A 14,720-nucleotide genomic window follows, 5' to 3' on the forward strand; every position below is an offset into this window, starting at 1 on the left:
AATACTGTTCAATTTTCCATATATGAAGTGCGTTGTTTAATCAGCAGTTACTTATCAGTACTCCTTTAATTTTCTATCACAATCATTTAGAAAAAGAAGTTAATGAAGCTGTGGCCATTTGACTCCCATGTTCATTGTACTCTAAGCCATCAGCAAGTGGCCATGCTTTCAGTGCAGCTCTGGCAASTTTTCTTGTGATTACATGTCTTTGTCAGCACAGAAATAAGTCAGTAATTTCAGTGTTACAGGAAATAGTATCTAAAAGCAACAAATATTTGTGATGTAGAGAAAACCCCTTTCTTTTTAATGTGTCTGYATTTTAATTTCTGAACAATTATAAATGAACTGCCAAGACGCTCATAAATGCTAAACACTTCTACTTACATTGTGAACAGTCTAATCACAGTATGTAGTTATATTTTATTTGTTTCTACATCTTTTTTTTTGATGGGTGTGGAGAGATGTTCTAACCTGACATTTCCTGAAACATTASATTTCTTTCTTACTCCTCTATACAGCAGTAGAAAAATATATTTTTTGCTGCATGCTGTTCCATAAAGCCTTGCTTTTCTACCCTCAGCAAGTTCTTGTCAGAAACAGTCTCTTCCTTCCTTTCTAAATAAACTTAAGTTGATTGATAAACAGTTTCTAAAAAGAGAGCTTTGTTTAATTAAGGTGGCCATTGAACTGAAAGCCCAACTAGATTAGTTTCTTTCATTTTCTTCCTACTATGCCATGTCTTTAAAGGCATTTCTTACTAAATTTTGTTACTACTGGCTGGAGGTAACAATAGCAAAGCTCCATTTATGCAAGGAGCTGGACTGACATGGATATTTAACAGATGGCCTACACTTAAGTCTTTACTGGTGATGCAATTAAGTAATTACCAGGGTTAAAAAAACCCTAAACCACAACATTTAAGGCTACTTTAGACAAGAGACACTGATACCATTCCCTTCAYCTAAACCAAACACATTTTACACAACTTTTAAGGCCAGGCCTTCTGTTCTTCCAGTCTTATTAGCCRGACATGTTCCTTAAATGCTTTGCATCTACACCTTAAATAGTCTGATGTTTAGGATCTGCTTTTTCTTTCTTCACGTGGTTAGAAAAATTTATAAATTATACTAAGTATTTAAAGTGCAGTCCTTTATAGTCTGGCCTTTAGCATTAGAATGTCCTTGTTCTGTTAATGTTAAACAAGTGAATTTCTCAAAAAGATAGCCAGAGTGGAGAAAGCAAACAGCCACTGTGAGCAGAGGTGCTGAATGATGACAGGTGTCTACAGAACGTCTRTGAGGAGACCAAGGCAGTGCCAGAATGTACATGATAGGTTATCAAAACACCAGTCTGCCCTTCAAAACTGGACAACTCCAAGAACCAAGTCTCCAAACTACATCTATGCAACTTAGATATCTTATTATGATTTTTACTGAAACATACCAATGASACAAGCAGGAAAGGCTTCAAATTACTTTCTTGAATATAAGGTGTCATTGTGGAGGAGTTGTTCCTCAAGACTTGTTTTATGACAAACCTAAAATCTATGGGCAAATTAGTCTAACATGCTTGAATTGTATAACTACCAATTTAGAGCTGATATAATTGGTTTTAAGTAAGTTGTTGCTTTGGACACAAAAATGYGACTCCATTCTGATGATATAAATTTCCTTCTGTGAAGAGCGGTGTGTTCCAAACAAAACAGCCCTCCCACAGCCACTTTGTAGTTTAATGCAGATTACACCCCAATAGTGAATAATTGCATCCACTTACCATCATCTAGTGTGATGTCCTGTAGTCCTATAGTTTGAAAATTCAGTTCCYGGTCTTCAGGCTCCGGTTTGATGTGAACAGCTGCCCCCTCGGGTGCAAAGGGAGATGATTCACACACGGGGTGGGGCCCCAGGGGTGACACGGTGCCCAGGGCACCCAGCGCGGGGCTGGCGGCCTGCGGCGAGTGCTGCCCCGAGCGGCTCCCTGGCGGCGGCGACGGGGCGGGTCCTGAGCTCGGAGATTGGTAAGGCAGAGGCTGGAGCTGGGGAGAAGAGGGGCCGGACAGCGGAGAGGGGCCCAGCGGGTGCGAAGCTGTTGGGGACGGGGAGGAAGCGGCCGCTGGGTTTGGAGAGTGGTACGGGACCTGCTGCAGCTGGGGAGAAGCCTGGCCAAGAGAGCGGCTCATTGCAGAGGGGACGGAGCCCTGCCCGGTGCCTGGGCAGTGGTACCCCAGCGATGGCAGGTGAGCAGATGACTGTCCCGAATGAGCTGCGTGTGCCAGTGGGTGTCCTGCTGGACTTGATGCTGACACAGAACCTGGACTTGAAGAATGGAACTGCATCGGTGGTAGAGCTTGGCAGTTAAGATTTATCAAATGAGGTACAGCCGTGTCTTGYGGAAATGAAATCGCATCAAATGCTTGGCTGGAGGCAGAGTTCATAGGAAGACCAGGCTGTCCATTGTACACATCGTTAGACTGCATAGGCTGGTAGGAAGGCCTCACAGGAGGTGCTGATGTTACCTGAAAAGACTGAACCATCGCAGGAGGCAAAACATGACACTCTTCACTTGGACTAAGGTTTCTGCCCTGCATATGTGGCAGATGTGACACTGCTGAGGTCACCATGGCCGTGTAGGGTGGCTGAATGGGACATACGAGGCTCCTGGGTGATGTAGACAGCAAATTGTCATGGGGGTGCCCTTGCTCTGGTGAAGGCAGCTGGGTTCGCATCGAGTGCAGGCCCTGGACAGCGCCTGTGTGCGGCAGGGCCAAGGACGGAACAGCAGACAAATCCACATCATCTCTGTGCTCTTGCTTCATTATCACTAGAAAAAGTAAAACAGTTTTACAATTCYAGCCCATCTGTCTCCTGTGACAGCTACACACCAATTGCCACTTAACAACCACAAGAGCACTGTGAGTGTTGTTCTAATTTCCCTTTTGTTCTCTTTCTTTGATTTTATGCCTGTATCGATCCTGAAAAGCCAGAACAACTCTCCCAGCAGGTATGCAATGTATGTTTTTAAAGACATTTGCAGCCCAGCCAGAGAAAGCCCAGTCTATCTAAAGGATGTTCTCATTGCCAGAGTGGGAGAGCTGCTGCTGGGCTCCACTGAAAACAKGAGTTCAGCATCAGGCACTAGGAAAAGGTGAAGGAAGTGTTTAGCAGGATCAGGCTTTCCTGAGCCTCTGATCACAACGACAACGGCAACACACACACTAGTTTGAGTACTGCACCGTGTTTTAATTACAGAAGCTCTTTAAGCACATCCCCAATTTCAGTGATGCCAACAACTGCTCTTACAACAAAGTTACAAACTGACACACTTTCAGTTACAGGTTTTTTTTTTTTTAACTATTGGTAGGCTCATAACAAGATACTTATCTAAGTAGTAGAAAAATGCTAACACTTAAGTGCTCAATTACTGCTTTGTAAAATACAGTTAACAATATTACAGTCAAATGAACTGTAATACATATAGTGTTTTAAGTGCTTGTGTAATAACAGCTGCAGTTACAATTAAACTTGCTTACTTAAGTAGCAACTGTCATTACTTCATTCCACTATTTAAATAATTTAAACAGAGATATTTCAAACGAAAATATAAAGATGTGTAACTGTCTTAGGAGCTCATATTCTTGAAAATCTGTTGACAAATACCACAGAAATCTGATAACACAGTTAATGTGCACTTGGTGTACCAGACACCTTGGTAATACTGTCTAAATTTAAAAAGTAGGTAATTTTAGAGCACAGTAAGTGAGCACAGCTTATTTGAAATTGTGTTAACTAATGGAAGTTGGCTTTGTCAGCATATACATAAGTTTTAAGAAGTTTATATTAACATCYGTATCTGACTCATTCAGATATATGACTTCAAGTGCTCCGAGCAGTACCAAAGGGTCCTCACCACCACTGGTACCTTGGGAATTCTGACTGCTCCAAATGGGCACGCAGCTCTTAAAGGGAAAGAAAGCAGCAGGAAAGGAGCAGGCATTGCATGTCTTGGGTAAGCTCTCCCTCACACCAAATGTGAGGGAATAGGCTGTTTTAATTACATCTGCAGTTAATATGTCCCATTTTTACTTCTGGCTAGGTTACAAACTGATTTGACTCAGTAAGCTGCAAAGTGTCTACAGTGCAGGGTGGGGGGAGATATTTTGACCTTTCTTGTATATAAACCTGTTTAGTTATTTTTGACATTTGAGAATGGTAAAAAAAATATAAATCTGTTCTTCTATGATCTCACTGTCCTCTGTGTTATCACGAGGGTTACTTAAAGAGCAGCTTCTGAGATTCATCATCATTCTCAAAAAAAAGTGGAACGCAAAAATCAGTAGWAAGTGTAATGAAGAAAAAATAACTGTCTGTAGTCACACTGCTGGAGCTTATTACTCTGCATTTCASCTTTTTAATTAGACAAGCTTTAGCAACTGTTTTACAAACAATTCAAAGCTAATATCATGTACCTGTCAAAGGGACAAGACAGTCTGGAGTACTTTTGTATGTCTATTTAAAAAAAGTAAAAAAATGCCACTTTTGTATTTTTCATTTGATACCTGGTGTATAAGTAAAACGTTGAGATTGGCTTTTTTTCCTCTTGCCATTGCAGAGATAAAACTGCACCTGAACTGCAGCTGTGATGGTTTTGTTATGGTACGGAGGAACTTCAAGTATGATGTTTGCCTATAGGGAAGTTGAAACACAGAAGTTTTACACATGAAATGCKAAGAATCTATTAATTACAGAAAAACCAAAGTACTTACTGTAAAACTAAAGCACCCTAATATTCAGAACTTGGCAAACTTCAAGTTTATGCATATTACACAATACAACAGTACTATAAGCAAACTTCTATTTGGAGAACTTTATCTTCTTTTAAACACAAGAGCTCTGAAGATAATGCTTTACTTAATTAGACGTATCATCTAAAGGATGCTTTGCTTATCTGCCAGAGCACAAAAAAACTTTAGCAGTCAAAGAAATGCATTTTGGATATTAAGCTTTAAAAAAAAAATTAACGCACTAGAAGTAGTTTATCATGTTAGTAAAATTATCTTTCGTTTCCTTTTTTTAATTTTAAGGTTCTTTTTTCATTGCTTTCACAGCAAGCATGCTATTTCCAGTTCCTTCAAAGCACCATCTTAATGGCTACTTTATATTGTTAAGCCAATYTAGAAGACTCCAATTGTCTGTCTGAATTAGCCAGTTATCTACTTTAATAAATTAAGTCTAAATTTCAGAACAACAATGAAAATGTCTATTTTCACATTAAAAAAAAAAGCTTTCTAAAGTAAGAAAAATTATTTCTCACCCCTTGACACTTTTCCCTAATTATTTTCCCTTCTACCTCCCACTGAGGTCGTCCATCTGTTGAGAGAAATTTACAAATAATTCAARCAAAAAGCATTTTCTTAACACTTTAATAATTCATCTTAAAAATATTTAAATATTTAATGTAAGTATTTGTATTCAGCCACTCGACTTATTTTCAGTCACAAAGAGGCTGTTAAACTGACAGACACACATTGCAAACGAAGTATAGAGATGCTTTAGGAGTTTCAACACAACATCCACTGGCAGTTGCCTGTTGTGCAGGACTCTGCATTTGAACCCAGTGTTCTCTGAGCTCCAGAGGAGGCTGTGTGTGCTGCTAAGTGTACAGAGGGATTTTCCCCTCATTTTTCTGACAGCATTTTTGAAGGGTAGTTRAACTACTACTGCCACTTGTGGTTATTCAAACAAACATGCTGACGGCTGAGACAGCACGTGGCAGATAACCCAGGCCACTCCTTGATGCCCTGCCCCACGGGTTAAACAGTGCCCACAGCCTCCCTGCCCTGAACCCACAGACCCCGAGGTTCAAATGCTGGCCAAGCTGGCTGTGCTGGGAGGGGTGAACCACCTGGGCAGCCTCCCTGTGCTCTGACCTGGCATAACCCACACCCTGAACTCAGCACTGGGCTGCCTCTGCCACTGGGTGCTGTTACAGGTAACCAGGGAACTACAGCAGCAGCTGTGATTCTTCCAAAGGTGTGCAGGTTGTGTGGCAAAACACATTATCACATAACATACATTGCATTCGCTAATAAAAATAACACAACTCTTATTTACACATGTAAGGAAATAGTAAGATGTAGAATAGGACTCAGTTTGCAAATTTTTAGTAATTTCTTTTGCTACTGTTTTCCMAGAAGTTCAAATCAGACACTTAAATCACAACAATGATAATTTAATATGTTCAGATTTTGTGTTTCATTGTTTTCTACCTAGTATTTATTTTATTAGCTTAGAATTCCTATGCAATGATTAAATCAGATATAACATGGCATCAATGCCAAATAGTACATTTCAATTAGTTCCCATTTATCACTTTTTCTTTTAATAAGGAGAAAATACACACTATGATCTGCTAACAGTGTCTTTCAAACACACACCATTCCAAGTTAGTTACCCTTTAAYTGTCTTGTCGAATCAGAAGTGTTATTACATTAACAGTGGTCAACCAGCACATAGATCAATGCCCAAATGAACTTTCCAATTACTACTCAGGACTTTTTTTTCCTTTTAAAACATCCTTATTTCTTAAAATCAAGCTCATGTGATGGGTTTGATTTGAAAAAACCCAGTAAGACAGTATTTACCTTGTCCTTTTTCAAAAAAAATAATTTTGGATTCTGGAAGAAAATTGGATCCTGTCACCACCATTTCATGGCCTCCATTTACTGAGCAGCTGTTGATGCTGTACTTCTCAATCTGAGGAAGTTCTTGAGCAGATCGCTGAGCTTTAGAAATATAAAGGGAATAATTATTATTCACAAATTTAATCATAGTGACATTTATTTTACGATTCTAACTTGAAGAATCAGGGGTGAAACTAAAATGACCATCTGTTTAGATACACAAATCATATTTGTGTATGATTTATCTCTGCTTTTAAAATTATTTTGAAATTACGTAATTACAGAAAAGAAACACCAAGAACACATGAATGCCAACAGTCTCTACTGTTACAGCAAATGAAATTTTTAGTTTAGGAGTACTGCTGTAAAATTTACTTTAGTAGTTTCTAGACAAAATGAATTCTAGGAGAAACKGAGATTAAGGCCATGTCTTGATTCCTTAGTGCCATATTCAACAATGAACTCTCTAGAAGTTCAGCTGTTCACTAGATAATACCATAGAGAGACGAGCCAGACTCTTGTCAATGAAATGATATTGGCTTTATTTATAATGAATATTATCAGCTGCCTCTGTTCATACACAGGGACTGCTGAAGCTGCTGTGTGACTGCRTGGTGAGGTTAAAGCCTAAAACATTGTTTTTCCTTTAAACCTCCAGGCTKCCACTTGGAAAGTACATCTTTAATTAAAGATACCTTAATTTTTGGTAATTGAGCTCTTTACACACAATGCTTTATACATGCTTGTTACATATAATTCTGGCAATAAATATAGTCGGAATGGCACGACTTCTGACATGCAGACAACATGAGTATAAATGATGTATAGTTAAAGCAATCTTACAGCATTCAACAGGTATGGAAGCAGTCTGCAGAGATAAGACTTTTCCATTGGGCTGTGGGATGTGAACACGGAACACAAGGCGCACTCTGGTGTTCTTTCTTCCAATATCTGTCTCTCCTTTCCGGAGCTCTATGTCTGAATTGCGCAGTTTCAAAATACCAGCACAATCGATACTGGATATAGGAGAGGATGGATGGATGGATCACAAGAGAAATGGATGAAAATCAATCAAACTATTGCCAAAGTACACACTTTATAATCCTTTCTTTTGTTAAAGAATTAGCTGTTCTATTTTCCCCCACATTACGGTATTTTAAGTGTTTTAAATGTCTAAGATTAAAAGAACTCTTAGCGTGGAAACGGCAGCAAGTACTGGTGAAACATTTTGTCTTGTAAATGTCCAGCTGCTGCTTTTTTGAACCTTTAAAAGATTATTTGTTACTGCACACTGTTTAACCTCCAAAGTGCRTTGTTTAACATAGTAAACATCATTTACAAGGAGAACGAGACCAATATTTAGTTCTGGCTTAGGAAGGACTAGAGAAAGACAAAGTGTACCCATCAAATCCCAGCTGCCATTCCACACGATGGTCAATTATTCATATGATATACACAACCTCAATCAAGTAACATGTATTGCACGAGAGCTTTCCTGCCTCTGCTCCTTTTCTTCTGACTGTCTACAAACTGGCTTGCTCCAAGAGATGTCTCTTCATCGTGAGCCAGATTTGCTAATTCTACAAGTTTTTTCTTTCACCTTTGCACAAAGAAAATAGAAATGACACATAGCAACCAAATAGCTGACTCATGCTGYGCTGTACCTGGCTGACATATTATTTTCCGGAAGAAGTGGGATTTCCAGAACTTTAGTGCTGGCAATGATGATCTCCTGGCTGGCGGTGGCCACGGTCTTGCCGGTGATGCGGTGCACCTGGTAGAAGGCGTGGGGCCGCAGGTAGCGATCGTCCGCKGTGCCGATGAACATCTGCAGGTTCACCGGCTTCTCGCTGTAGCCCAGCAGCTGAGGGACAGCACATGCAASAGGAACAGGTTAATCGACTCCTCCTGCATTTGTGTGGGCACACTACAAACACACAGCTAGTACAAAGAGTTAAGAATCAGTAGTGTTTCATCACAAACTTCTTCAGATGCTTCAGCAAGCAGAAAACAGGTATCTGTCCTCAAACACAGTACTGGCAACAATTACTGGAGTAAGTGGATATCAAAATAKCACTATTATTTTTTAATCTCTTGAAGAGAATTTTTCTATCCACAAAATTTTGGAATTTCTACATCAAAGCCATGTTATGCTATAGGTSTGTTTCTGGTATAGTTTTTAATCAAAGCTGAATTAGCAACTTTATTAAGATCCACCTAGATTCTAGAAATACTAAAATATTTTGTTTTTTCTACTACAAAATGGAATAGCAATTTTTATTAAACTGAAGAAGGTTTTGTGAATGCAAATGTATCAAATGAGGACAAGAAGATGCAATTCATATCTAGAAAATAAAACATGGGTAATTTTTTGACAATGAAAGTACTTTAAAGCTCAAAATTTTGCAAACGGTAATTTATACATCTTTCCTTTTCTGAAATGCACACCTAACCACCAATGCACTCAGTTGTCAAAAAAACATCTGTTGCTTGAGCTACTTGCATCAATTCTGGAACATCACACTGAAACAGCAGAAAAAAATAATAAATTGAATCTAAAAGAAAAAGCCTGTTTTATGATAGTACATGAGTAATATTATCCAGAAGATTTAAGGAAACAAATGTAAACAACAGAAACACCAAAGCTTCCTTTAACCACTGGAATTATAAATCTGACKTCTATAAAGTGTTTCTTACAAATCCATTTTCTTTCACCTTCCTGCAATTGGCAGATTGATGCAGGCTGCAAGTTAYATAATTGCTAAACTGCATTGGAGCAAATTTACGTTTCATTGACTTTGACATCAACTTATGTTCAAACAGGAGGGAGGGCCAGACAGTCATTCTTTAAACGTGGTTTTGTCATGTCAATATTTTTGTCTCTAGGGAGAGTTATTTGGTCACACAACAATATTATCCAAGCTCTTTACAGAACCAACACTTAAAAACCAAACAAAGCATGTCAATTTAACCTACTYAGAAGAGTAATTTAAGCCAGTAGTCAGTGGCACAAAAGCCCAAARCACACCCACACCCAGCAGTCAGAAGCCCCATTGCTGGCGCATCACTCCTGGCAGGGAGTTTTATGGACCAAATGAATGCCTGGTTTCAATATTCATATCACAGGTCTGGCAGCACCTACCAGTCCTATCACCTTTATTAGAGCTTTCTCAATCAAGAATAGAMATTTAGGTTCCAACAGAAGTCTGAAAAGTCTTTGTTTTGTCAAATATGTAACATCCCTGGAGTTCTCAGTACAGACAGAGCTAAAYCCAGCTAAAAAATACCCAAACCAAACCAAAATATCCCTTCAGCCACTGAGTGGAGACAGTCTAGATTGTCAGAGTTACTTCCCATGTAAGTAAATGTGATAAACAAGCATTTACAAATATTACAGTAAAGAACCTCTGGTGACAATCAGTGTACTGACAGATTTTCACCCTTCATCTGTCAGAAATAACCTATAAACAGGAACACAAGTGGAGCACAAGGAACTTTCCTCTTARTGTTACGATGACAATGGAGCACAGGGACTGTTACACATGCATAAGTTCCTTCTTATACTTGATGCAGGACTCTACTGTCTTTCCAAAAGTTTTTTTTTTGTTAAAAACCAAATGAATATTTTAATTATTTCTGTTAGTCTGAATTAATTTTGGAGTTTAAAGAARAGTAGGGCACACATTAGCTTAGCATTTGCAGCAGCCATCTTGTCACAAGTTCTCAACACTGTGACTCYACCATCCATTTTCCTCAGAGTTAAAATTAAATCTTAACACAATGGAATCCAGCCTAAATGTGACGTTAGTTGAATGTGTTCACTCTAATACTGGGAATTATAAAAATTACAAGCCAGACCTATTCAAAAATTTGACTGACTTCCAAATGCGGTCACTGTGACAAAGCTAATTTCCAATTAAGGCTAATCTTCCCCTTCCCAAACAATGGACATGTGCACAGCAGTTCTAGAGATACTGGTGGTACCAGAGATAAGGAGGGGTGGGGAGATACTTGTCAGACTAAGTTGCTTTGTCTACTGATCATGAATATCATCTTCTAGAGAAGCCTACACATAGCAGGAGCTTAATTTAGGGAAGCAAAACATCCCCCATACCAGTAGTTACACTGCTATTGCCTGGGAGACTCTATGGCCATATACACTGGCAAAGTAGCAAAGACTTAAGAAATATGTATTTGGTATTGCAGGCAATTTATTGATTTTATTCAAGGTTAAAATCRAAAGAGGAAGAAAAAAAAATGTAAAGCCATAAATGCAACCAATGTGTGCAATACTTATGGCAATCAAGTAAGCCAGGGCGTGGGAAAGACAGAAAGAATAACCCCCATATCCCCCAGCACAGGGTGTAATTCAGGGACTGACTGAACTAAGGGGCCTCATTAAAAGGAAACATCCCAGCCTAAGCAAGCAGTGGACAGGCTGCAGTGTCCCCATGCTCTCAACAGCCCTGCCCAGTAAGCTCAATAGGCTGTGGATGCTAATGAGACAGCCTGATGTACTAATGAAACTCAGGCAGCTGCAGAGACTGTGTTCAGAAAAAAMCCCAACCTTTATTATACAAATCTGCCTTCTAGAATGAACACTTTCCCCTTAAATATTGTGTAATAAGTGAGCTGACAACTCCAGGCATGCAATGGATTCTGWAGAAGTACAATCAAAATTTTCCAGTGTCTGTAATCAAAGATAAGAGCATGTGGGAGCCTGTGCGCCAAAGTTTCTGTAGAAAATGATCCAGTATCTTGTGGGGAGGATGGCTGCACATTCCCTGAAGTTTCTGTTACAAAATCACTGGAAGGCCCCAGTGAAACCAACACAATGTGCACAGCACTACCATAGTAGAGATATTCCAAGTCACACCACGCCTGAGAACAGGGGCCAATGCTGAATTACTCAATTCACCTGAAGTACCTGCACCATACCTGCAAGTGCAGTCAGCACTTTGCTGAAGAGCATCAAAGTATTCTGGAGTCCATTCTGTGGCTAATCCTGGTGAGAGCAAGCCTCGGCAGTGTCTCCCTACAGGAAACCTGCAGAGTAGCAAGCAGAACTTTCTGCCCACAACACTTGGTCCCCACTGGAGACTGAATTATCACAGAATCTGAATCATCTTCTRTCTCCTTGGAATGCTGTCATCTTTCCTCCAAAGAAAAGATGATATTTGCATTCTGACTTGCCATTACTGATGTAATACCTACCTTGTGAAAAACGAAGGAGACTGACTTCCCCAAATCAACTTCAAATCAGGAAAAATGACTTATTTAGGCACTGAAAATGCATTTCTGTTAAAAACAGTTTCGGTCTCATTCAAAAAAATKTTGATTGTACTTAWTTCCATTGAYAGCAGCGTGAYACTTKCTTTCTACCTCRTCTGCTTTATACACAATTCTGTATGTTGAACAGCCCATACAGTTAAGTCAGTAAAAAACCCAACCTGCTAATTGTCTTTCAACAAAAATAACTACATAATTAACTTGAAAKAAAAATACTGTACTTTGTTCAAATACATAATGAAGCCACGGTATCTGAACCTTTAGTTCACCTTATTAAAGAATACACAATATACACAAATAAGAACACAGAGTCTTTATACAGACCGTAGGTATTTAAATAAACAACATTTTACAACCTACTGGCAAGTGCTGCAGAGTCAGCACAATGAAGGAGCACTACAGTAAGGCACTACAGTACCAGTGTGCCCAAGATTCAGTCATGGGTCACTTACACAGGAACAGTAACCTGAACTACTGGCTGAGCCCTAGGYAGGCTTTCAGGTACACCTTCCAACACTTACTCCATTAATGTGCAGTCCTAGAGCTTCTCACTACAAACAAAAAAATAGCTAATTTTACTTTAAAAAGATCTATCACTTTCCCAGGAGCAGCAGCGTGCTGCAGACAAGCAGTAAGTTACTGCACTGTGTCACTACTGACCTCTAGAAACCCTCCTCTGTAACAGAATCCTGATACACCACCCACTGCTCTGCCGAGGAAACTCAGCCAAGTTGTTTTTGTGTTTCTATATCGTTTCCATAGCAAAGGTCAGTGCCTGCGTAAGTTAAACTAAAGCTGGAAGGCTAAAGACTGAAGGTCACTACAGGATAAGCCACAAGGGCTTCACGCCAAAGCAGTCCCAGCCGTATTACTACAGTGCACACAGGAAACCCCTGCATGGCACTGCAAGCTCAGGGCTTTGACCAAGCAAAGGCAGGCAGTTAATGAGAGAAGTTTTGGATCATCAAGAAGTTGTATTTTATATGAAAAAACATTCCTGTGTTCTTAATGCACACATGGAAAATGCTTCAAAATGTTTCACACTGGAGACACTATATAGATTAATTTGATCACTGGAGACAGCATTTAAACTTGGAATTTTGTGGCAGTGGTGAGAACCTTTCTTTGCTGAGGGAAACAAAGAGGTCACATTAATTAAGAGGYATAAACCTGGTAAAAATAAGTGAGCATTTTTACAGATTACATACAGACTATATTCAGGCCATAGCTGGCCCACATGTCATTCGTTCCATGCTCTCATCTAAAGAAAACCTTGCAACACTTGAAAAGCTTGTGAGAAGACTCTTTTTAGTCTCTAATACTTAATTTTTTTACCTCCTCATGCCATCTTTTTTTAAAATGGAGAAGGCTCTGTCCATGTTTCCTATTTATTGTTGCAGGCCAAGTTTTACCAATCTATTCAAGTGTAAAAGTGTCATTTCTTAAAATGTGCAACAAGACTTGGGAAAAAAATTCCAACAGAAAATACACACTTCACAGTAACCGGGTGCTTACAGACAACACTAGCACACTTTGATATAGTTTGCTTTTTTAAACTAAAGTAGCCAAACTCTTAAATACTTAATACTGTCACTGAATACAGAATAATGTCAGCGTTTTATGTGCCTACACTTTCAGTCTTAGAATTTAAGAGAAAACATGGAACTGGAGGTGAGTGTGTGGTGTGGTGGTGGTAGGGGAAAGAATTTCATCAGGTTTTATGCTCAGCTATCAAGAAATAATATGATACCAACATTCAGAATGTGTCAAAACTATTCAACTGTAGTTTTAAAGCATTTTTCCTGCAAAACTTTCCAGCATTTTTTAAGAAATTGCCATGCTTAATCAAACTTTCATTGGGGCTTAGTACTCATGTTTTGTCTTTTATATGCCTTTTCTTGCTTGCTAATTGAAGATTTGATCGCTTCAGTGCTCCTTCGCCTTTGTGCAATTAATTCACTGCTTATGGCATTACTGGATTGGTGAAGTAGGCTGATTAGAAAGAAAGCTTTTACATACAAAAAGGCCTCCCTAAAAATAGGGCATAGTCTTGGAATACAAGGCAAATTTGGGATAATCAAGTCCCTGAAGTTAACAGTCTATCTACAACAAATGCACCAGTATCCAAAAATCCTCAATTCAATAGTGAAGARCAGGGAAGGAAACTCAGCTGCGTAAAGAATCACAAGCACTTACTAAGCATTTACTTCAGGTGGAGATTTCCAAGGCTTTTCAACACCTTGATATGAAAAGCATGTTGTAGCCACTTATCTCCTCCTTGATAGACTCTCAGCAGCTGGATACATTTCAGTGACTTCTGTATTCCTTAGAACACGCCCTGAAGTGACATGGTAAGGAAGGCAAAAGAAGAATGCAGACCTCACTCTAGAGGGTGAAAAGAAAGAGCTGTTCTCTTGAATCAGGTACTTTTTCCTTTTACTTTGGAAGACTGTCTCAGCAAAATATGGTATAGTTCACCACAAAATCCGAACAATCCTAAAGCAAAAGAACCTTCACTGCTTAAATTTCAGTCCACTTCAAGAGTAAAACACCCTTACTTAAAAAAATTGAAGAACAAACCAAACCAAACCACCTAAATGAATCTTCTAAGTGTTYTAACCTCTGAGAAAAGARAGATGACCCACAAGCCTGGAACCTTTTGGACAGTGGTATCAGAGAGGCACCAGTGCATGGCTTTGAACAACTGAACTTTTTTCCTACAGACATTTCTTCAGAAGAATTTCCCTTTTMA

At 39.2% G+C, this 14,720-nt stretch overlaps 1 protein-coding gene across 2 annotated transcripts in view; it reads right to left on the reverse strand.

Annotated features, from left to right (window-relative positions):
- NFATC3 (nuclear factor of activated T cells 3) overlaps positions 1–14,720 on the reverse strand; it is a 60,022-nt gene that overhangs the window by 15,508 nt on the left and 29,794 nt on the right. For both annotated transcript variants that reach the window (XM_057364613.1, XM_057364612.1), the window contains exons 4-9: positions 8,344–8,543; positions 7,523–7,695; positions 6,641–6,781; positions 5,311–5,366; positions 4,556–4,682; positions 1,774–2,820 (exon numbers count right to left, since the gene is read on the reverse strand). In XM_057364613.1, the coding sequence (XP_057220596.1) occupies positions 1,774–2,820; positions 4,556–4,682; positions 5,311–5,366; positions 6,641–6,781; positions 7,523–7,695; positions 8,344–8,543 (1,744 nt within the window). The remainder of the gene's footprint in view (positions 1–1,773; positions 2,821–4,555; positions 4,683–5,310; positions 5,367–6,640; positions 6,782–7,522; positions 7,696–8,343; positions 8,544–14,720) is intronic.

Source organism: Malurus melanocephalus, unplaced genomic scaffold, assembly GCF_030028575.1.
Source record: "Malurus melanocephalus ecotype Western Australia unplaced genomic scaffold, MMel_1.1 scaffold_40, whole genome shotgun sequence".
Classification (NCBI taxonomy): Eukaryota; Metazoa; Chordata; class Aves; order Passeriformes; family Maluridae; genus Malurus; species Malurus melanocephalus.